Source organism: Lithobates pipiens, unplaced genomic scaffold (assembly GCF_037356315.1).
Source record: "Lithobates pipiens isolate NorthernLeopardFrog02 unplaced genomic scaffold, aLitPip1_a1.2 Scaffold_16, whole genome shotgun sequence".
NCBI lineage: Eukaryota > Metazoa > Chordata > Amphibia > Anura > Ranidae > Lithobates > Lithobates pipiens.
Genome location: NW_027507748.1, coordinates 500,599,749 through 500,624,818, shown reverse-complemented (window position 1 = coordinate 500,624,818; position 25,070 = coordinate 500,599,749). Strand labels below are relative to the sequence as shown.

At 39.1% G+C, this 25,070-nt stretch overlaps 1 protein-coding gene across 12 annotated transcripts in view; it reads left to right on the top strand.

Moving 5' to 3' along the window:
* Nucleotides 1-25,070, top strand: part of LMO7 (LIM domain 7) — a 231,275-nt gene that overhangs the window by 205,843 nt on the left and 362 nt on the right. For 9 of the 12 annotated variants that reach the window (XM_077483110.1, XM_077483108.1, XM_077483109.1 and 6 more), the window contains 11 exons: nt 2,484-2,540; nt 7,272-7,297; nt 9,324-9,434; nt 9,741-9,833; nt 9,910-10,286; nt 14,090-14,142; nt 17,148-17,352; nt 17,837-18,121; nt 18,820-18,928; nt 21,691-21,793; nt 24,745-25,070. The exon at nt 24,745-25,070 is cut by the window's right edge and continues 362 nt beyond it. In XM_077483110.1, coding sequence (XP_077339236.1) covers nt 2,484-2,540; nt 7,272-7,297; nt 9,324-9,434; nt 9,741-9,833; nt 9,910-10,286; nt 14,090-14,142; nt 17,148-17,352; nt 17,837-18,121; nt 18,820-18,928; nt 21,691-21,793; nt 24,745-24,767 — 1,442 coding nt within the window. In that variant the 3' untranslated portion in view covers nt 24,768-25,070. Of the gene's footprint in view, nt 1-2,483; nt 2,541-2,680; nt 2,723-7,271; nt 7,298-9,323; nt 9,435-9,740; nt 9,834-9,909; nt 10,287-14,089; nt 14,143-17,147; nt 17,353-17,836; nt 18,122-18,819; nt 18,929-21,690; nt 21,794-24,744 lie in introns of all 12 variants that reach the window. The other 3 variants (XM_077483103.1, XM_077483104.1, XM_077483106.1) reach the window with 3 other exon arrangements.

Below are 25,070 nucleotides of genomic sequence, written 5' to 3'. Positions count from 1 at the left end.
TGGCGTACTTGAGAAAGGGGGCACAAGAAGCATGGTTCTTCTATTGCTGTCAGAAATCCTGGAGTGGGCAGAGAAAATGTACTTTCCCTGACAGCAGTGCATCTCAAAGGCATGCTAAAAGAATGAGCAGACTTCATGAGCAGATGAAAAATTCAGGAAGCAGAATGGAGCTTGAATCCGGAAATATTTTCATAGATCACCAGGATGTGGCAGGGTCCACAAGTGGACTTGTTTGCGTCAAAAGAAAACTCTCAGCTCCCTCAGTCCCTAGTGAGCTCCCACAGCAGCTCACTAGGGATAGATGAATTAGCAAATCCCTGAAAATTTCATCTGGGCTATGCCCCCCTCCCCTTCAGCTAATTCCACTGGTGTTGCGGAAAATACAAAAGGAAAAGGTGTCAATAATTCTGATCACTCCGTTCTGGCAGAAAATAGCCAGTTTTTTTCTCCATTCTACAAATGAGTCAAACCATTCTGGCAGCTTCCTCTGACAGGACTTCTTCAAGGCCCAGTGTACCACCCAGATATATAGCCAGATTGTCTCACCGACTGATATCTGAGGAACAGTTAAGGAACAAAGAATTGTCAGAGCCTGTAAGAAACTAGAGATATTTACGCTAAAGTTTGGAGAGTCTACAACTTTTGGTGTCGTTAATCAAACCAAACTTTAGAAGACATTGTGTTGATATTGGAATTTCTACTAAATGATGCAGACAAAGGTCTTGCGATTAGCACTCTTAAAGTGTAAGTGGCTGTCCTGGGAGTATATCTAGAAATACCAATTTCTTTGGTTCCTTTTGGTTAAAAGATTCTTTAAGGCACTTACTAGGTCCAGACCAGCTCCTACTAAACATTTTTCCTAAATGGGACCTGTCAGTTTTGCAAGTCTTCACAAAAGATCCCTTTGAACCATTACAGACAATCCTTGTTAAGGATATTTAACTCTTGTTAATTTACCCAAACAGGATTTTACTTTAAAAAAGATCCGGGTTTTTTGCCAAAAGTAGCGCCGGTTCATAATAGTTTACAGGAAATCATCCTGCCAACTTTTTGTTCAAATCCTTCTGGCAAAAATAATTTATTCCATAACTTGGATGTAAAAATTATTTTATTACATTACTTGGACGTAACAAGGGATTTTAGGTCTTCGGACTCTTTATTTGTTGTTTTTTCTGGCAACGGAAAGGGCCTCCAAGCATCAAAGGGTCAATTGATAGATGGCTAAAATCAGTTATTTCAGAAGCTTCTTCCCAGATGGGTTTGTCTCCCCTGCCAGGAATTCAAGCACACTCTGCTAGAGCTCTGGCCACTACATGGGCATAAAAAGCTGGTGCCACCCCAGATAAAATTTGTAAGGAGTGGTCAAGTTATCGAACGTTTGTCATTACAGACTGGATCTTCTGTCAGCCTGTTTTCAGGCATTTGAAAGAGGTCCTGCAGGCTGTTGTCCATCCCTAGTTGGTAAATCTTGATTATCCTCAGATGCTGTCCTGAAAGATGCTTAGAGAAAATTCAAGTTACTTACCGGTAACTTGTTTTCCAGGAGTCTTTCAGTACAGCAACAACCCACCCTTTTCCTTGTTATATATTTGCTGTGACTAACCATATTCTGATTGTGTTCCAGCTTGGAGCGGAGGAACTCTGCTACAACTGACGAGCTGTGGGGAGAAGCCTCCTTTTAAAATTTGGTGGAGTTGGTGTTTCCTTTTTCCTAGTGGGTGGAGTCAATCTCTCAGGTGCTGTCCTGAAAGACTCCTGGAAAACAGGTTACCGGTAAGTCTAACTTTAATTTTTATTTGTTTTTTAGACCCTTTAAATTATGGTTCTCTGGGTAACAGATTCAGTACCTATGCGTGCAGTTTAGATGTATCTTCTTAGTACTGCATGTGCTCAAAAGATGAGCATAACCTTTTGTACTAAAACAGCCTTGCAAAGATGTACTGCATGTGAATTTCAAGAGGAGTTATATCAGACTGAGCATGCTTTCTTCCATTTTTTTTATCTGCATCTAGAAATCTGAAAAACCTCAGGATTTATTTAATTTAGCGCTCGGATAGCTCTGAACTGCATAAATACTTTAATCCAAAAGTGTGGTTGTGATTCATGTACCATATGACTAATCTTTTATTGATGTGATGTACAAATTACATGCATTTTAAACATGTTGTTGTGCTAGCAAATGCACAATGGGGTGAATTCATCAAAACTGGAGCAGCTAGAATCTGGAGCATTCGCTCATGACAACCAGTAATCGTTTAGCCTCAGCCAGTGTGTTCTAAAAGATAAAAGCTGATTGGTTGCCATACATAACTGTGCCAGATTCTGGCTGCTCCTACTTTAATGCATCTCCCTTATTGTGTATGAACTTTCTCTTCCAGAAGGGTTTAAATGTAGTGATTATTTGGGTTCTTCATTTTTACGGTTGCCTTCATATCTTTTCTGTTTAATTGGTCATAATATTCTCCTTTGTATTTTTCAATTAGACAATGAGCCAATTTCTTTGAGAAACTATAAAAGACGTTCTCAATTTTTTGAGCAAGGTAACCCTTGTAAAAAGTAAAAAATACTGTGCTATTGCTGACTTTCAAAAGGGATCCTTTGTACTAACCATGGTGCTGGGTTCTGAGCCTCTACTGCCATCTGCTGAAAGAAACCTATAATACATTTGTTTTCTCTTCAGGTTCATCTGGTTTTTCATACAGCTCTTGGGTCTACTTATGTGGTAAAGGGTGTTTTGTGTTCTAGTATTTCCATTCTGGTTTGATAAATTGCCCCACCCCCCTTGCTATAACCCACTTCCTGGAAGAAAAAGCCTATGACAGCTATGTGTTATGTATACATGTTGCACATTTTCGTATATGCTCTTCCTCCACTTTTTGGCTGGTTTGGCTTATTTAAAAAATATATATATATATATATATATATTGGGTTTTTTTTTTTTTTTTTTTGGTAGTTAAGCATTTTTGTCTACTATAGCAATTCAAAACCTTTAAGTAAGTTGCTATTGTACCGTAAACATTTAAAGTATAGATTGATCTTAGTCAGTGGCTTGACCAATATTTTCTAGATAGAAAAAAACATTCACTTCTTCTGTGTATTTTTTTTAAATTTTGTGTAAAAAGATTTTATCATGACATCTATGATAGATTAGGGAGAATAAATCATCCGATTAATAATCTGAGAATTATAGGTTTAAGAATTTGACAGAAACACAGCAACATCTGCTTATTAATTGCAATTAACATATTGTTCAATAAGCGGGCCATTTATTTTGCAGGTGTTTTTGAAAAGTGTGTTTCATATAACATGCTGAATTCCCTATTGACATTTTTTTCAAAGAACAAATGCAGTTGATGGTTATCAGCAAATTGAATTATGAAATGCATTCTACCACCGCTTGCATAAGTGCAGACAGTTTAAGGAGAAGGTTGCATAGCTTTTTCTGTGCATGTTAAAGCTTTTCTGTTTTAACTAACCAGCATGTGTGTGTTGTGCTTCTTTGCTGTATTTAAAAATGTTATAACAGTTTATAATGCATTTGAAACCATTACATTACCATCTGTGATGCTTATATGCTTATATACACTTTGAGGTTACAAGCAGGTTTGGAGATTGTAGACTATTATCTGGATTTTGAGATTTTTGTGTTTAATTTTTTTGTATTTTTTATATAAATATCAATGTTATTCTACAGTTGTAGTCAAATATAAAAAAAAAAAATAGTAATATACGTTTCGTTGTCACCCTTTGAGGCCCACATGAATTATACTGCAGAATGTTTGGATACTGGCAAACTTGTAAGCCGGCCCCTGAATAACTCCTTTTCTACTGAGCATGTCTGTTTTTTGCTAGTGTCCTAGGATAGTGGCTTCTTTTTATTTGGCTCAGCTTATCAGTTTAATGATTTTTGCTTCTCTTTGTAGCTCTCTTCCTTAGTTGCTTAAATCTTCGCTTCCTTGCTAAATCACTGCTTGAGCTGGTTTCTATATAGCATCTATCCATATCTGTGTTTGCTCAGCCTAGCTTTGGTTTAGGGCATTGATGGCAAACCTTGGCACCCCAGATGTTTTGGAGCTACATTTCCCATGATGCACTCTGCAGTGTAGTGGAACATCATGGGAAATGTAGTTCCAAAACATCTGAGATGCCAAGGTTCACCATCGCTGGTTTAGGACCTAGCCAGGAATGGAGTCCTTGGCAACTGGGCTGCAGATCTAAATCTATTGGGTTATTTAGCCCAGAAGCACTCTCCAGGTCCAGAGTCGTGTCACAGCCTCAGTTTTGAGCAGTTTCTGAAAACTCACTTTGTAAGCAAGACTGTTTCGGCTAAAGCACCAGTTGCCACCTCACTGTTTACACTATTTAGTGCCTTTTAAATTTCTCACCACCACTATGTGAATTCAAAATTTCTTTGATAAAACAGAGAAGACAGTCCTGTTGCCATGAGTGACCTCAGACCATACTTTCCTAAGTGTTTGAGGGCATTTACTTGGTATCATCGTAAGGAACTTACACCTGTTATCTGAAATCTCCACCATGTCCACTCAGGTATTTTTGGCTGTCTGTGCTTATTTACTGAAGCACCCTGGCCACATGGGATATGAGCATGCACCAATGCCTTTCCACTGCACAGTGTGTCTAAATTCCCGGAGGCCTATGATAAGGCTCCTCCTTTGGTGCCTGTCATAAAAACTCTGATTCAGTCCTAGCAATCTGTCTGAAAATACAATTTTTGAGACGCTGTATTCTCATGCCTTAACCATAGATTTACAGTGGGTTATTTCAGACCTTGTGCATTCTACCCTGCATCTGGACTATCGTCCTGCTGTTCCAGGCCTTGATTTTATTTTATTTTCGGGGCTCCTGCAGCTGCAAAGATCTTTCGACTGTAAGCATTGTTTGAGACATCCCTCTATACGGAATTGAAGGGCCCTGGGCTATACATGAGAATGTCTTAACTTTTCTCATTTGAGGCAATTTGTAAACTGGTCTGTTCCCATCACTGTCCTCTCTTTTTATAGGAATACCATTAAATTGGTTGACTGTGTGCTCACCTCTTGGGATTCCAGTGACCGGCAACTAGAACCCTTCCTTAAATAGTTGTAAACCTTTGAAATGTAAAATTAACAAATCATAGCCTTATAGTACACTTGCCTCAGTTACTCCTTGTCTCCAGCTCCTCCCACGTTTGCTCCTCACTACCTGTGTAGCACTGACTTCCGAAGGAGCAGCTGAATTTATTGGGCTTACCGTTGCCTTCTTCACCTCATATGCGTCTAAAAGTTTCCCAAGGTAGATGGCCCAAAAACTGCAGGACTGAGGACAGATCCACTTAAAGGGGTTTTTATTTGCACAAAAAAAAAAACAGTTGTTAGTAACACAGTCTCTCCACATAAGATCAGAGGGTTTAGGTGAAAAGTCTAGGTACTCTTAATGTTAAATTCTGTATGAAACAGTCTCTCACTTTGTATAAATCCAGAGAATAGCCATTCACAACTAGATTCTCACCCTAATTGGATAGTCCTCTCACCAGGCCTAGCAGCCAACAGGGTACTTGAGTCAGGAATAAGTCTATGCCACACTCTTTGCGATAGAACACGTGAGGGAAACTTGAAAGCTCTTAGAACACTCGTGTGGTACCAGCATCTTGCAGCCAGTCCGACGATACCGCACAAGATTGGGTTTGCTTAGGTCCTTCAGATTTCCCAGGCTCTTGTTGAGGAGCCAACCCTTGCGTGGCCTTCTCCCAAAGAGTCCTCCCCTGGATAACTTCAGTTGCTTTGCCTCTCCACTAACTGAGATGGCACCAGACCACCTCCGAATCCTTCTTTGTTTCCTTGCCTCAGGCTAGCCAGCCCTGAGATGTAAAGTTGGGTGGATCCACACCCAAGGCCATGAAAGTCCTGGGGGCTGGTCAGGAGGACCAGGACCATGTAGTCAGAACATACTTCTGGACCGGAACCCCAAAACATGTGACATCTGCACCTTAAGTACTCCCTCCCACAAGGCACAGCAAGAGTGACACTCCCACTGGGCTGGTTCAGAGAGAAAGTAACCTTAATGCACCCAACTAGACTGTGTTTCCATGCCTGCCGCAAGTAACAGTGCCACCTATGGCTAGGCAGAACATCCTGCAGTCCAGTCAGACGGGTGCTGAGGTCAATTTAGAATAATCAAACCCAAGCCAAACTGCAGTTTAAGGGTAACATTAATTTTCAAAAACCTATAACGCGTGCTCTTCAGGAGCTGGCGCTACACCTGTTCTACTGCACAAGACGATGTATCATCCTGTCTCCCTGGGGTCCCCAGCATTCTAGGTGAAGATCAAATTTTTGAAATGGGCTCAGCCAGAGTCTGCGGCCAGGGGGCTTATCGGAATCTGGAAGCCCCCTTTTTAACAAGGGGGGCCCCCAGATCCTGGCCCTCAACCCTATGTGAATGAGTATCAGGTACATTGTACCCCCAACCCATTCACCTAAAAAAAGTGTCAAAAATAAAACAAATTACTTTAAAAACATGTGTGGTGTTCCAGATTCCAATAAGCCCCCGCCTGCAGACCCCGACAACCAACGGTCAGGATTGTCTGGAAGAGGACCTGCCCCAAAGCACCCATGTTTTCCCCCTAATCAGGTATTGTTTCACCTGATTTGTTGGATTTTTCTTTTCTGAGCTTCTTACTAATTCAGGATCAATGTTCCTTCACACTGAATGATTCTTTGGAAATCTCCTCTGTCCTGTGCTTTAGCATCAGGTTGATCCTTTTTTACTTCCCGTTGATTACTTTGAATGCTTATCTGTCTCTCAGCTTGAGAGGGTTGCTGCATACAGAAGCATAATGAAACCTACTGGAGCAAAGAAGGTAAGTATGGCTGCACTGCCCAGGGGTGGATTCTTACAAGGAGTAAGGTAAGGGTTGGATCTCTGCAAGAGTGGATTCTTTCATTTTCCTGGGATTGCGCTTTAAAGTGGGTCTAAAATACAATTTTTTTAAGTTGGGCCTTCTCTCTACCCTAGCTGATGGCAAAGTAAAATTTATAATAAAATCACTGTGATGTCTACCTGTTAGTCTGGTCTGCTAGGCGGCGCTCTTCTTTTTCACCACTTCCCCCTTACAGCTATGGATCTGTATAAAGTAACCTAATGGCAAGTATTTTCTCGTCCAACTGAAAAATACATTCATTGCAAGCAGTTACATTTTTATTTTGATGGGTTTACATTTCTGGTATGTTAGGAAATGAATGCCTTCTAATTACTTTTCTTTCTGTTTATAGGAAGTTCAGATTCTACTGCACCAGATGTAAGTAACCATTTATGAACCTAGTGATTAATCATATAATGAAATAAATATATTATAGTTTACCTTCTTAATTCCGGCAGCATAATTCTCAGTCTAAAGATCCAACGTGGTCCCTCTTGTTGCTTCCTTTAGTAGTGTTGTCCAGCTTAAATAGGATGTGAGAAAAATTTACCACCCTCTAAATTAGTTTTACCCCAAAGGTCATTAGGACTCAGTTGGGGGAATGTATCAAAACTGGAGTAGCTGTGCATGGCAACCAATTGACTTCTATCTTCTGCTTGTTTAGTTAATCTTTGAATATGAAAGCTAAACATTGCCATGCAAAATTTCTCCAGTATTCATATATTCCTTCAAGTACGCAGTGCCTTGAAGTATTCCTACCCCTTGAAATTTTCCATTTTGTCACGTTGCAACGAAAAATAGATATATTTTCTATTTAGAATTTATATGATAGACCAACACAAAGTGGCACATAAGTGTGAAGTGGAAGGGAAATGATGATAAATGGTTTTCATTTTTTTTTTACAAATATCTGATAAGTGTGGCATGCATTTGTATTCAGCCCCTCAGTCGATACTTTGTAGAACCACCTTTCGCTGCACTTTCAGCTGCAAGTCTTTTTGGGAACGCCTCTACCAGCTTTTCACATCTATAGTGAACGCTTTGCCCATTCTTCTTTGCAATATAGCTCAAGCTCTGTCAGATTAGATGGAGAACAGCTGAACAGCAATTTTCGAGTCTTGCCACAGATTCTTAATTGGATTTAGGTCTGGACTTTGACTGGGCCATTGTAACGCATGAATATGCTTTGATCTAATCCATTCCATTGCATCTCTGGCTGTATGTTTAGGGTCATTGTCCTGCTGGAAGGTGAACCTCCGCCACAGTCTTAAGTCGTTTGCAGAGTCTAACAGGTTTTCTTCTAATATCGCCCTGTATTTGACTCTTTCCATCTTCCCATCAACTCCTAACCAGCTTCCCTGTCCCTGCTGAAAAAAAGCATCCACACAACAGGATGCTGCCACCACCATATTTCATGGTGGGGATGGTGTGTTCAGGGGGATGTGTAGTGTTTAGTTTTCTGCCACATATAGCTTTTTGCTTTTAGGCAAAAAATGTTCTATTTTGGTCTCCTCTGTCCAGAGCACCTTCTTTCACGTGTTTGCTGTGTCCCCCACATGGGTTCTCGCAAACTGCTAATGGGACGACTTTTGGCTTTCTTTCAACAATGGCTTTCTTTTTTTGGTACTCTTCCATAAAGGACAGATTTGTGAAGAGCACGACTAATAGTTGTCCTGTGGACAGATTCTCCCACCTGAGCTGTGGATCTCTGCAGCTCCTCCAGAGTTACCATTGTCCTCTTGGCTGCTTCTCTGATTTAATGCTCTTCTTTCCCCACCTGTCAGTTTAGTTGGGCGACCATGTTTTGGTAGGTTGGTGCAAATCTTTGTTGTTTCATGGGTTCAAAGCTTGGGATATTTTTTTATCACCTAACCCTGCTTTAAATTTCTCTGACCTGTCTGTTCCTTGGCTTTCATGATGCTGTTTGTTTACTACGGTTCTCTAACACACCTCTGAGGGCTTCACAGGACAGCTGTATTTATGCTGAGATTAAATTGCACACAGGTGGACTCTTAATAATTAGGTGACTTCTGAAGACAATTGGTTCCACTAGATTTTAGTTGGGGTTATTAAAGGGGGCTGAATACAAATGAATGCCACACTTTTTTCAGATATTTTTAGAATGTTTTGAAAACGGTGTATCATTTTCCTTCTACTTCACAATTCTGTGCCACTTAGTGTTGGTCTATCACCTAAAATCCCTTTTTTTTTTTTTTTTTTTTTTTTTTTTTTTACATAACAAAATGTGAAAAATTTCAAGGGATATGAATCCCTTTTTCAAGGCACTGTATGTTAGTATTTGTTGCATCCTACAGGGATTTCATATTTCTGCTTTATTGCTATTCAAGGACTCTTGTGGGACCTGAGAAAAGTATACTGTATTTTGATGTTATTGATATTGTAGTTGCAGATACCAGTTCCATCGCTAAACGTCTCCACACGATGGTCGTGGGATCCTGAAGATGAAAGAAAAAGGCAGGAAAAATGGCTTCAAGAACAAGAACACATTCTGCAGGTAATGTGTATAAGAACACAGTGTACTCCCAAAACTTCAATGGCAGATACAGGTGTTTGAATGTCCATTTTTATTACCGTAAGTAAACAAGAGGGCCTGGCTTTACTAAGTGCAATAAACAGAATTAAGAACAGCTGTTATGTTCAGAATGTATAAATGCTGTTATGTTGATTACATTTGACAACTCTGGTGGTGAGGGCTTCACAAAAATATTCAATGGCACCCTTCCTTTGTGGATCTTTCATATTGTAGAATGCTTTGTTCATCCATTGTACTTAAGTTTTGCAAATGTCTCATGTGCATCAGGAAAAGTACAAGCGAGAACAAGAAAAACTTCGAGAGGAATGGGAGCGAGCTCAGCAAGATGCAGAGAAGGGAGGATCTCAGCAGATCAATCAGGTCAATTTTTATTCCCTATTTACCCTTTTAATAGGCATATACAGTGATACTCACCAGTAGTTTATTATTACCATAGGAGGAAACAGTCCTAAAATTCAACAATTCTGTAACTTCACACATGCCCTCATACATGAAGCCAGAAGGATCCGAAGCATCCAATTTAGTGAGCATTAAAGATGACCATAGAGAACAAGAGAGGAGACGGGAAGTAGAACTTGAGAGAAAGAGAGAAGAAGAAGACAGGAAGAATTTCTTAGAAGCTCGGAGGCGCCGGGCCGAGGAAGAAAGCCATCAGCGTCAGCAGGAAGAATTGGATAGGAGAAGGCAAGATGAAGAAAGAAGGCAGAAAGAAGAGGAGCAAAGGAGACTTAGAGAAGAGGAATGGCAGAGGAAGAAAGATCAAGAAGAGCAGCAGCGGCTGAAAGCTGAGAGTGTAGAGAGAAATTACCTAAGGTATGGAAGTCCAACTTAAAGCTTTAAAATATATTTAGTAAATAAATGAGAAATGTTTCACATTCAGGTTAACATTAATACCATGTTATGGCAAAAATTCAGTGTTTTGTGAAAATTGTTAAATTGATTTAACAAATTGGGGTTCTCCTCAATTCCAGCACCACACTTGTCAATCTGCAGATTTAGTTTGCCATCTCCTTCACAAGTGAAGTCTAGCTTAACCACTTCCAGTCCAGCCCAATTCTGACATTTCTTCCTACATGTAAAATCTGTATTTTTAGTAAAAAAAAGTGAACCCACAAACATGATATATTTTTTAAGCAGAGGCTCTAGAAAATAAAATTGTTGTAGCAAATTTTTATGTTGCACCATATTTGTGCAGTGTTTGATCAAGCACACATTTTCAGGAAAAAATACACCTTAATGATTTTTGGTGCACACAATGTAATGCCCATTTTTTGGCAAAATATAAAGGACGATACTATTCCAAGTAAATAGCTAACAACCATGTCACTCTTTAACAACTTGCCTACTAGACACTTTTACCCACTTCTTGCCCAGGCCAATTTTTAGCTTTCAGCTCTGTCACACTTTTGAATGACAATTGGGCGGTCATGTAACACTGTACCCAAATAAATTTTTTTTAAATTTTCATAAAAATGGCTTTCTTTTAGTGGCATTTAATTGCTACTGGGGGGGGGGGGGGGTTTATTTTTTGCTAAAAAAAAAAAAATTGAGTTTTTCTTTGTCAGTACATTTTGTAAATATTTTTTTCTCCTTCACTGCTATGTACTGATGAGGCACTGATCGTGGCACTGGAAGTCCGCACTGACTGGCATCACTGATGGGTGTAATTGGACACTGCCGAGGCTGTACTGTAATGATTACCTGTACAATCTCCCCTGCAAGGAGATGCCGCTGATCAGCTCTTCTCCTCGCCACACTGTCGTTGTGAGCCGAGGAGAGCCGATAAATGGCACTTCCTTGTTTACATATGACCAGCTGTTATTGGACACAGCCGATCACATGGGTAAACAACTGCGCCATCAGCTCTTTACTGAGCTTGGGGTCACACCGTGTCCTAGGAACATGGCGCGAGCTCTATCGCTGCTTGCTGGTTCTGGGGTGGTGTCATGACATTGTCCCAGAACGAGAGTGCATCCTGCCCACCATCATTTTACTAAACGGCAGGTGGGAAGTGGTTAAAGTTGCACAGGCCTGTGAAATGGCAGCAAACTGTGGTACCTAAAAATCTCCAAAGGTGATGCTTTAAAAGCTTTTACTGATTACCAATTAAGGGATACACAGTAGGTCTGGTGCTAGAATTATTGCTCTCACTCTGCCGCTCGTGACTATACCCCACATGTGTAGTATGATGACCGTTTTACATATGCATGTGAGACTTATGCATATTGACCTCTTTTTGCCACCTATAAAAGTGATCAAGTCACTGTATATCTGCTTGGATCACTTTTACGTGAAAGCCCATCTTTGGCTGAAGCAATGTATGTATATGCATGTATGTACGCACAGCAGACAGGAAGCCATTAAAATGTATTTTCATATTTTTCTGTAAAATTTGAGAAGATCCTGCCATGTTATGTGCACCATTAAAATATATAACATTTTTATAGTTGAGTCTCTGGAACAGTTTTATTTCTTTAAATGCATGGCAACATGGAAAAAGGGGCTAAACTCAGGGACAGGTGTTTTTTTGTTTGTTTTTTTAAGTACATTTTACATAAAAAGCCTCTTTGCCCTATCAAAGGGTTAACAGACAGGCCCTGCACATCTAGTTTTAAAAGTTATATAATATAACTTGTATAATGAAATATGCAAGCACAATACAAACAAGGTACATTATGGCAAACACAGCTCCCCAGGTTTCTTATAAACATTATATAGAAAGGAAGAACCAAGTAGGATTTTTCGGGGAAGAGCATGTAAAAAGGTAAAAGGCAGCTTTAAAATATTAAACGGATGTGCTATGTGAATGGTAACATATAACAAATATAATGTTAGTGTTCCAATTTGTCACCAACTAAAAAATTCAGATTATGCTGAAATGATAAAGATTCCAGTGTGTTTTATTTGTAATTTCCATCCAATTGAAATGGATGTACTTGCAATGCAGAAGTACTTGTACAGCCATGGCCAAATGTTTTGAGATTGACACTTTTCAAAAAGTCAGCTTCTCCAGTGTTTTTAGCTTCTTTTTTTTTATTTTTTTTTATTTATTTATTTTTTTCATATTTCTATAGTATACTGATGTGTTAACCTTCTTTTTCAAGACCGCTGCAATTTGCCCTGGCATGCTGTCAATTAACTTCTGGGCCACTTCCTGACTGGCAGCTCATTCTTTCATAATCAATGCTTGGAGTATGTCAGAATTTGTCAAGTTTTTTTTGTTCACCCACTTCTTGAGGATTGACCACAAGTTGGGATTAAGGTTTGGGAAGTTTCCTGGCCATGGACCCAAAATTTGAACATTTTGTTCCCCACGCCACTTGTTTATCACTTTTGCCTTATGGCAAGGTGCTTAATTATGCTGGAAAAGGCATTGTTCCTCACCAAACTGTTCTTGGATGGTTGGGTGAAGTTGCTCTTGGAGGATGTTTTTGTACCATTCTTTATTCATGACTATGCTCTTAGGCAAAATTGGGAGTTGGCTCACTCCCTTGGCCGAGAAGCAAGCTCACACATGAATGGTCTTATGCCGTGTACACATGACCGAACTTTCTGCCAGAAAAGGTCCTCCGGAATAATTTCATCGGATATTCCCATAGTGTGTGGGCTTCAGCTGACTTTTTTTTTTTTCAAAAAGTCTGACGAACCTAGAAATAGAACAGGTTTTAAATCTTTCCGACGGAATCAATTCCTATCAGGAAAACCGTTCGTCTGTATGCTAGTTCGACGGACCAAATGCGACTCGAGGGCAGCTATTGACTATTGAACTTGCTTTTCTAGTCCCATCGTACAATATCGCAGACTTTGGTGTGATCGTGTGTAGGCAAGTCTGTTCAGTCGGAACTCCATCGGAAACTGTCAGACCGTCAGTTTATTCTGACAAAGTCCAGTCGTGTGTACGCGGCATTAGGTTGCTTGCTGTTGGAATGACACAGGACTGAGAGCTTACCTTTACGCCCCTGGACAAGGTTTTTTCCAGATGTCCCAAGCATACGAAAAGATGATTCGTCAGGGGAAATTACTTTACCCCAGTCCTCAGCAGCAAAATTCCTGTACCTTTTGCAGAATATCAGCCTGTCCCTGATGTTCCTGGAGAGAAGTGGCTTCTTCGCTGCCCTTCTTGACACAAGGCCATCCTCCAAAATCTTCGCCTCACTGTGCGTGCAGATGCACTCACACCTGCCTGCTGCCATTCCTGAGCAAGCTCTGCACTGGTGGTGCCCCTGATTCCACAGCTGAATCAACTGTAGGAGATGGTCCTGGTGCTTGCTGTACTTTTTCTGAAGCCTTCTTCACAAATGCAGTAGAAATGTTTTTTATGGGATTGCGTTCATTTTCATGGCAAAGAGGGACATTGCAATTCATCTGTTTACTCTTCATAATATTGGAGTGCATGCAAATTGCCATCGTAAAAACTGAGGCAGCAGACTTTGTGAAAATTCATATTTGTGTCATTCTCAAAACTTTGGGCCACAGCTGTACATCTCAGTGGAGTAGAAATGTGGTAAAATCACTACACTTGGAATTCATAAGTTACTTCCTCCATCCCCATATTGGTAGGTTCATACCTGAGGCTGGTTTATCGGTCATTCACATAATGTTTTTATTCTTTTTAGAAACAAATGGACAGACTCTCCAGATTCAGTTGATTATGCAGACTCAGACAATGGTAAGTGATGATCTTTTATGTATATGCAAACCAAAAGACTGCCTGTTGCGATCTTTATGTACACATTATATAAACAGGGCAGCGGGACTTTGGGTCTTTAGTGATACCATCTGTAGGTCTGATTGTGTCGGGAACCCCGCTCCCACTGTGTTGGATTGATGCGGCGATCTGAGCAGATGTTCCCCTCCGCAGCCTTCTGGGACATGTTGCAGGTCCCAGAAAGCTGCAGGACCATTCACAAAGAGCAGTGGAAACCCGGCTGTGAAGCTGTAAGCCATCACAGCCGGCTTCCCAAAGTAAACATGCTGATGCCTGGACCTGAAGATATCCAAAGAGCCAGCTTTTGGGTGAGGACATAGCTGGATCCCCGGACAGGTAAGTGTCCTATTGTTAAATCATCAGCTACAGTATTTGTAGCTGCTCACTTTTAATTTTTGGTTTTCAGGGTGAAGAACTGCTTTGCGTTTCAATGATAATATTGTCTTCTAATAGACAAAGGACTATCATCAAGCAACTCTTATATATGTCTTTATGGAGTTGCCGTTAAGATGTTATTTGTGCCTTTTTTAATGTAATCAAAATGCAAGGTGTGCTTTTATTAGAACATTCTTCAGATTTATATATATTTTTTTTATAAAATTTCATAAATTCTAAGCTGTACACATTGAATACATCTAGTTGCTTTTTTAGAAGCCAATTCTACACATTCACTATTTACCTAAACCTTTATTAAAGCAGCACTTAAAAAAAGAGGACCTATGGTTTTTCTGATGCACAAAGAGCTCAAAGAGGGTCTCCTTCCTATATAGAAGTGCAGAAAAAAATTACACAAAGACAAACTATTCTCAGCCAAGGTGGGCCAGTGCTTTGCTCTCGGCTCCTGTCAGTCAAATGCAAATCATTAACAATGATGTTTTTCTGCTTATTAAAATAACTGTAGCGACTGTTTAATATGTATTTGTTAAAGTGTAACACTGCCCTGTTGACATAAAACCTACTTAGAAGCGCACCTGAAACATGAGTAAACCACTATGCCTTTTCTGGAATGCTTCTATGCTTTAAAATGTAAACTCTTGTTTTGAAAAAATCTGCTTTAAAAAATACTTAATCGGTTTCAGTTGGAAACCAACTTGGTATATAGTATGTAGGGAAGGAAAATGTCACTCTCTAGATGTGCAAAGCTGGTAGAGACATACCCAAAAAAAAACTTGCAGCTGTAATTGCAGCCATAGGTAGTTCTACAAAGTATTGACTCAAGGGGTATGAATACTTTTTCATTTCCCAGCCTGTCTGCAGGAAAACATAAGCAGGATAAGCTTCTAGTCCTCTGCTGCTGGTAACATGTTTCAAATACAAAAAATACTTTGGAATATAGAGTAAAAATAAATGAGATCAATGAACTGTTTTAAATTGGTATACAAACTATATATTTGAAAACAAACCATTTTTATTATGTCTAAATAACATGGTGGTGTCAGATTTCTGCCATTCACAGGATATGTCATGCCCCTCTTGCCTGTGTCTTAGAATAAGAGGGAGGCGATTTCTCCATTTAATCTAAATGTAGTATCCCGCCCCATTGTGTTCAGCTGGTTAGTGGGCATTAAGGAGGAGGGAGGGAGTGGGCTTTCATTTACCACTGTGTATACGCCTACATGTGTTTCTCTATTGTCACATGGGCTGCTTAGATGTGATACAGAGGAAATGCTCAGCATAAAAAATCACTGAAAACTGAGCATGTAGAGTCCCACAATACCTGCAAAATCTTTAGCCGAATTGGTGACATGAACAGAAGGTATAGAAAGAGCAGCAGAATCAACCAGGTTTGTTGCAGAATGCTGAAAACAAATCTCATAGTGAGTATGAATAGCATGTAATACAGCATTTACTGATGGTTTTATGATGTTGGTTTAGTGATTCTCCAATAAGAAACGCTGTGCTGCAAGTCTTAAAGAGATACTGAATTGCAAGCAAGCTTAACTTAAGACTTAACACATAACCATCCACATGGGATATAGTCACGTTGATCATGTTATTTCTATAACAAAGGCAGGAATGCATTTGTTATACAGTTTGGCAAATACTTTTAGGTATATGTTTTAAATTTAATTTTTTTAAATTTTTAATCAAAGCTTGAGTCTCTCTATAGATAAAGACTAGCTGCTTATATCGATCGAATCATTATACTACCTGCTTTCAAAGTATAGGATGCAAAGTAGATTTTAACAAATGGAATCATCTGCAAGCGTTCAGTAAATCTGCAGAACATTTCTGGTGTTGACTGGGCTCCAAAATGTTACAAATGTTAGTAACCACTGTTTTCCTGCTCTGGTTCCTTTCTTCTATAATGACAAAATACAAAGAAAGGAGGAGGAATTTTTTAAATTTTGTGTTGTACTGTTTGTTCCAGATAGAACATGTTCCTGGCTTATGATCTGAGAAAGGGCCTCAAGCCTATTTCATGCTGTATTTGGATTGTATATGTTATAATTCAGACAGTAAAGCCAGATTTGTCTCCCATTATACCAATGTCTCACACTTGGGATTTCACTTTACATTTTTTTTAAGTTTTAAATCGTCCATCACGCTTTTATTTGTATTTTTCGCAACTTTTGTTCCTAAATTGCAAGTTTTTTTTTTTCTCTCGTGTGCGTTATTGCTGCTAGTTTAAACATTCTGTGCATGTTAGTTAGCAATTTAGTTTATTTAATTTTTATTTTTTGCGGCATTTTGTATTGAATTTAGATTTCTTGCCGCTATTTGGCTCTCTGGTCAGTTTTATTTTTTTATTTTTTTTAAATGTACTTGTAATTAGATTTTAATTTTTTTCCAAGGTCAGTTATATCAACAGGTTTAAGGTTTGCTGATAACTGTCATTTATATATTTCACTTCTCTAGATGTCTGCTTGAATATTTTAAATAAAGGACCCTCTTCAGAAGGATGTAGAACTGCTGACCATTTTTACCTTTTTTATGTTTTACCATTTTAATCTTCTTTGTTACAGACAGCAACAGGGGTTTTGGCACTACATGGACAGCAGGTGATTCACAGCAAAGACCAAGCAAGGAAGTCTCTGCCGAGCTGGAAAGGCAGAGAATAGTTCAAGAAATGAGAAAGAAAACCAATCTTAACAATGACAACAGTTGGATAAGGCAACGTAGCTCCAGTGTCACAAAAGACACATCATCGGTTCCAAGTTTTATGAGAAGGTATGCAGTAGCGTAAAAAAATAAAATAAAAATCTAGCCATAGATGTCAGAAGGTGGTCAGAGATGCACTCAAAGTTTACCTGAGCATGCACATTTGCTAGTGCAGATGCCTCCGGCATGGAACAGAATATGTATGCTGCAGTTATATGGCATCAATAAAATGGTATTCATAGTAGCACACTTTTCATCAAACTGTGTTTTACTTGATCTATAGTTTAATTTTTGTGGGATATTTGAATAGATATGTTTTAAAGTTACACCAGCACTTGTTTTAGTGAGTGCCACATAGGTGATAAATTTTAGTAAACTATTATTTAATTCACCGTGTACGTGAGGTTACCTACAATGAACACTCTTGCTGGATCAAGTGGACAAGTTTGGAAAGCACAAGAATAGACGCTAAATAAAGCTTGCTTCTAGTGTAGTAAAGCGACTGGATTTTATGATCTTATATTATTCAGAATGGTGCTATTTGATTTTGCAGAGGTGAGTCATTGGATAATCTAGACTACGACCCAGGTTCCCAAAGACAGTCATCTTGGACAAATCATTCATCTTCATACAACTCTTTGTCATCCAGTCAAGATTTTAGTCGCCCTTCTCAAGTTGTTTCCACAGCTAACCGCACTTACCTACGTGATCCAACCTCCAGTCTTCCAGGGTCTTCCTCAGGATCTGTGCGCAGTGCTTCCCTTTCCCAGACATCCATGTCCTCAACTTTACCTTACAATCAATCTACAACACAGACATCTGCTCAGCAACGCAACAAGTAAGAACAACTTTTTAATCTATTTACTTTGTAGTAGTTTTGTTTTGAATGTTTTTTAACTGTATTTCTTATAACTGACAGTGTAAACATTTACAGGAATCGGGACTCTGAAGATTTGCGAGTTTCTCTCTAGCTTAGTTCATATCTAGTACATCCACTGTGAGAATTATTAGGTGATCTATCTTGCGTGAGTTCAGTGGCTTTATATTCGTCAAAGCAGAAAAAAAGCATTGCAGGTCTTTTGATATATTGATTTTAGCTGGAATTTATGCTAGATAAGGACTTTATTCAACTTGGTTTGGTCTTCATCCAGGGTTGACTTTTCAGGGTTTTACAAAAGAGGAATGTTTGTTTACCTTTTGCTGCTCTGCTACCTTACTGTTTCAATTTACAGTAACTGAACAAAACATGTCCAGAAGATCTGTCTGCTTTGTTTTTGTTTCATTTAATGAGTCATTAAACTGTTTTCTTTAAGATTTAGAAGTTACACTATAATTATGTTTTGCATGATTTTTTTAAAGGCTAAATTTGTTTTTATTCCTCGTGTCATCAGATGGTGCTTCAGAGTTCGCCATTGTGTTCTAATGCTGATTTCCACAAAGGATCCACAGTTTTTTGTTCTTCTTTTGACTTTTACATTCCAGTTCATGCTCCAGGATTCAAACAAGGACTGAGTTATTTTCTTATTCTGTATCTAGGTCAGTGAGCGGGAAGAAATTGTGCTCTTACTGTAATAACAGTTTGGGCAAAGGAGCTGCCATGATCATCGAATCTCTTGGTCTTTGTTTTCATTTACATTGTTTTAAGGTGAGACTATAAAGAGATTTCAGCCAATCCTCAGCCAGCTAAACTAATCCACATCGCTGTTGGTACTAACATTAATTCTGTGCATGTTTTAAGGTCTTCTATGGAACAGCTTGCAAATTGCATACCGTTTATATTCAACCTTTGTTTTTTGTCAGTAGTATTGAAAGAAGGATTTAGATGCATCTCTAGGCAAAACCTTTTTTGACTTTTTCTCCCCGGGATGCACTGGATTCAGTCATTTCTGAGGCTAAGGCCTGGTCAAGTATATAGATTAGAGCTCTGCCTTCACTTTGACTTCCTGATCTCTTTGCTACAGGTCAGTGTCTCACTGTTTGAGGATGGTCCCTTTTTTCCTTTCAGTATGACATTGCACAAAGCCAGGTCCATAAAGCAATGGTTTCTAGTGTAGAGGAAGCGGAGTGGCCTACAAAGAACCATGGCCTTAACCCTACTAAACACCTTCAGGATGTTTTGGAATTCTGATTGTAGGCCATAGTCTCTCGTTATCATCATCACAAATACTCTTTTTGATCAATGGCCATAAATTCTGCACCATAAATGGCCACAGATATTCAATAATCTTGTGGAAAGCCTTCCCAGAAGAGGATTTGTTGAAGCACGTTGAACTACAAATTACTAGCTGTGTATAGGTCTGTGAAAAAGCTGCTTTTACTCAGACCTATAAATGGCTAAAATCTAGGGTGATTTTTGTGTAAATCATGGATGCAAATACTAATAGGTCCCATAATGTATTTAGGAGTTTGAAAGCTGGATAGTTATTCCCGCCATCTAATCAATTTAATACACCACAAATGATTCCATAATAATTTGTTGCTTTGTTTTTAACAGTTAAAAATTGCTGACTGTCAATGTTTTATTAAGAAAAGCAGACATCTAAAGTCTTTAAAAACTATACTTCTGAAAGTTCTGAGTAGGGTTGCATCGATACTAGTATCGGTGCCGATTCCGAGTAGTTTCCCAAGTACTTGTACTCGGGCAAATGCGCTCCGATGCTTTATCTGATATCTAGAATTGACAGAGGGGGGACAGGAGCGTGTATACACGGATGGGGACAGAGGGGACTGGAGGAGTATACAGGGGACAGTCGGGGTTGATCAGTGCAGTGGTGTGGGGAGTTACAAGCACCGAGCCCCCCTGTATAGATTTTATTAAAGTAACTGACAGACGATTATCCTCCCCTCCCCTCCGGCTTCCAGTTGCTTTAGTGAAATCTATACAGGGTGGATTGGTGCTTGTAACTCCCCGCACCGATCACCCCCTGACTGTCCCCTGTATACTTTTCCAATCCCCCTCTGTGTCCTCCAGGCTTCTAAGGTCCTGTGTCCCCCCCCCTGTCAATTATTCAGGATGGAGAGTTGAGGAAGGAGCCAGTAAATCTGTTGGCTCCTTCCTATTCCAAATGAACAGTGATTACTGACTCTGTCCATTCATAACTGAGCATTGTAAACTGTGTTTACGATGCTTCAGTTTATGAATGGAGAGGGGCTTCTGTCTCCTTTCTATTCATTTCCAGTGCAGCTGAGGCTGCTGAGAAAAGGACTGGGGAATCTCGGTCCTCAGTCCCTTTCTGTGTCTCAAAAGGGTGATGTCAAGGGTTTAAGACCCCTATCTCACCAAAGCCCCACAAAGCTGATAAAAAATAAAATAAAGAATTGTAATATTTAAAAGTTTAAATTATAACAATAATGAAAAAATGTAAAAAACTGACACCGGACACCCCCCCCCCCCCCCCAAAAAAAAAAGCATTGTAAAAAAGAAATAATAAAATTGTAAAAAATAAAATGGTAAAAAAAATAAAACAAAAAAAACTGACAGTCCATGCGTCATCAGTGCTGCGTATTGGTGCCACTGTCACATGACATTAAAAAAAGTTGATAGAGATCAGTGAGTACATGGGAAAAAGTATCGGTACTTGTACTCAGTCTTAAAGTGGTATCGGTGCAACCCTAGTTCTATGTTTTCAGTTTTAGGGAAAAGCCCTTTTTTGCTTTGCAAGCAGACTTCCTATTGGAAAAATTGTTCTAAAAAAGATAAAACAGTTGACTATTTTTTTTTGTCATTTTCCCAGTTGTGGCTTTTATATATGCTCTACTATAAAAATGAGCTAGAGAGGAGTGACCTCTTGCACACATCTTCTGAATCTAAATACTGGTCAGATGACTATGGGCCTATCTTTAAGACCCCAGCCATTTGGTAAACTTTTGTAACATGCAAGGGAGACTAGAAGAATGCTGAATGTTCCATAAAAAGGCAGATATATTAATTACCTAAAATGCTGATCTGTAACTGGCCCCTCAGAGTGCAATAAAAACATGATAGCACAAATATATATTCAAATTTATAGCTACAGAATAGGAATATGTTTGTGTCTTGTTTATATTAATCAAATCATTGTCATTACTCCACTAAAATTATGCATCTTCTTCTTTTATATAAGCTTGGAATGGTCTTGAAAACATATGTTTCAAGAAATTTGTCTGTGCCACATCTGTTTAATTAGTGCCAAATCTCTGCTCTTTCTGGTGTCTTGTGTTGGATATTCTAGCTTTGTTTGACATGATCACCTTTACATAGTACACTAACCAATCCTAATTGAAATGCATGGCTGCCAGCTAATCCACCAATGATTTCAGTTTCTTGGGTTTAGATATTTCAGGTTCTGCTGGATGTGCCTTTATAAACTGAAATTGTGTGCAGGGACCCCACTGTGCTTATTTTGACCCTTTTTGTTTTTTTAACAGTGTATTTCTTGTGAGACTGACCTTGGAGGATCCCAATCTGGAGCAGAAGTTAGAATCCGCAACAATGACTTGTACTGCAACAGCTGCTACATTAAATTTAAATGTAAGTATGCACAGTCTGTGTTATGCAATAATCGCTACAGTTTTACTATTGTATCTACCTTTCTACTTGGAGCAAATGGTTTTATTATCAATATTCAAGATAATTCAGTAACAGGTTTAAAACTAACTTAGTCTGCTTGTCCAATGTATTCTGAAATGACAGTCCGGGCCAAGAGGTTCAGGATGTTTGGCTTACCAGTAAGGCTAAACATTGTGTAATCAGTTTAACAATGACTATATCGAAGGACGTTTTAACAAATCCATTTTAACAGTACAGATTATGAGCAGCAGCCTAAATTATTTTTAATACAGCCTGTAATACAGTTTTAATAAGTTGATCTTGGGTATTGCTTTAAATTGTGTATTACATGTAGACAGCAATTTTATTAACATATGTGGATCCTTTTGTTAAATATTTCACATGCTGCTCCAGGTGAGATCAGGCTCCACACTCTTTTTAGAGAGTGCTGTGCATATAGAATAGAACCTGTTCCTGTTGGCTATTTTAATAAAGGGTGAATTATTTTGCATCTCGATATGAATTATTCCCGTTGCTGGCCCATTTAAATATGAACCCTTAAATATACAAATGTCTTGCTACAATTTTATATTTGGTGGGAGAAGCGAATGCAACTCTTAGTTTAAAGGAATGTAAACTTTTAAATTATGTACCATGGCTATGTTAATATCACTTGTGCATTATGTGATATTTGTGACTGTTTTTAACTAACACAACTGTATATTGCTATTACATATTTCCTTATGTACCATAAGAAATCTTTTTTTTTTTTTTTTTTTTATTATTGCAGCACCAAGCATAGCCACTCATTTGGCTGCTGTATGGTTTTGGGGTATAGGAAGTTAACTTAAAGGGGTTTTAAAGGTAAATGTTTTTTCACTTTAAGGCATTCTATGCATTAAGGTGAAAAAACATCTCACACTGCTGGCGCCCCCAGTCCCCCTGTTTTACTTGCCTCACCCCTCGAAAGTCCCGCGCTCGCCCCCGCCGTCCTCTTCGCCGCTCAGTCTGGGCGCTGATTGGCTGGAGTGGATGGATTGAAGGCAGCGCAGCCATTGGCTTGCGCTGCTGTCAATCACATCCAATAATGCGGTGCGCCGGGGGTTGGGGCCGTGTGATACAGCGAGCGGCTATAGCCGCTGGCTGTATCATGAGAGCGTGCCTGCAGGTGCTTCTCACCATGCGAGGGAGCTCGCATGAATGTGAGAAGTACCTGCGGGAGTAAGCAGAGACAGCCGCCGAGGGACCCTAGAAGAGCAGGTTCGGAGCCACTCTGTGCAAAACGAGCTGCACGGTGGAGGTAAGTATAACATGTTTGTTAAAAATAAAAATAAAAAAAAATTACTTTACAATTCCTTTAAGAAATTTAGATCTACCTTAAAATGTAAATCTACATTCATCTCTATAGTGCAAGGGCCCTTCTGATTTGATTCAAATTAAATAGATTAGTTTAAATTTGCTTTATTATTATAATACAGGATTTATGTAGCACCAACTGTTTTCACAGCACTTAAAAAAAAAAAAAATGAAGGCCAACGTTACATTACAATTTGGTACAAGAAGAATCGGAGGGCCCTGCTCATTAGATCTTACAATTTGAGAGAGAGTCAATTGATACTGAGCTGATGGAGAAAGTAAAACAGTGTATTAGAAGCAGGATAGGCTTCTTTAAAGAGAAGGGTTTTTAGGGATTGTTTAAAGATGAATAGATTAGGGACAGTCAGACAGCTTGAGGTAAGGAGATCCAAAGGATGGGAGAAGCTCTGGAGAAATCCTGGAGGCGAGCATGGGGAGGAGTTGACAAGGGAACTAAAGTGTAGGCAGTCTTGGGAGGACTGAAGAGAGCGGCTTGGTTGGTATTTTGAGGCTAGGTTAGTGATGTAGCTGGGGGAAGAGTTATTTATGGCTTTGTAAATTGTTAGTACTGAGGTGTAATATTACAAAGTTTTTGGTAAAACTGAATGAGATTGTACAAAAGATGTTAAGGGTTTACATATAGATTGTCCTAAAGGTCTTAAATCGGCTACTAATTTTGTTTTTCTGTTTACATTTTTAACCACTTGAGAATTTTAAACACTGGAGTTATGCCCTATAAGCTTTGTTGAGGGCTTATCTCCTACATTTAGCTTCTCTCCCCTGTCACCATCTCTCTCCTTTCCAATCCCCAGTCTAGCTTTTCCTGTGTTCCTGGAAGCTCAGTAGCTGCTGTGTGCTGAGGTGTAAAATTCTCAGAGCTTTCAGGCACACGTGGAGCTGCACATACAATGGCAATGCAAATTAATGGCTGTACATGGCCATGCTTGGGTAAATGCCAAGGGATTTTTAATTGACGCTTATCTACACGTGGAGTGCTTCTCCGTGAATGCACCCCTTTTGCATTTGGGAGAGAAGCACTGTACGTGTGTGCATGGGTAGAAGCCAGGGGAGTGTGTGCTTCAGCACACAGGAGCTGCTAAGGCTAATGTGCCGAACATCTAAATGATACTGCAGATAGTTTGCAAGTGTCATTGAGTAATACAGCACAGCAATGTTTTGTTGCATTGTATTTACCATTTCCTTCCTAGTTCTATCAAAGATGTGACCTTTTTTGATCTGCATATGAGATTATTTCAAGAAACCTTAAAAGTTTAGAAAAAAAAATGTTTAATAAAAATGTATTTCTATATTGTAGTACTCCTTATTTACCCTTAATTACGGTAACTTTACCCACTTGACTGGTCATTTCCTTTCCCTTCTTGGCTATTTATTTTTCTGCTGAATTTTTTTTAAGTAGTAATAATAAAATAAAAAAACACAATTTAAATGTCTAACATAGCATAATTTCTCATTGCTTTAAATGTAAATTGTCAATGCATATAGAGTTGCTACACAACCTTGATGAAAAATGGTTAAAGTAGAGGACTAAGTATATTGTGCATTTTCTTTATCCATAGCTGGGCAGCCCACCGCCATGTGATGGCCCTATCACTGCAGAGGCACTTCTAGAAGAAGCTGAGGAGTACCAATTAGACGATGATGTAAATGTATAAGCACAAGCTGGATGTGTGCTTTATGTGGTTTATATATGCTATCTGTAATATATGGCATTGCAGTTGCCTTTTATTCTTAAATTAGATTTTGTTGACATATTTATGAAAGGATAATCAAAGCTAAGGGGCGTGTTGTATTTTCAGTGTTCTGAAATCTCTCTGTAAAAAGTACACTTTTATGTGTAATTTCAAAACATTTTTGTGCCCTTCTTTCATCTATTTCATTGCCA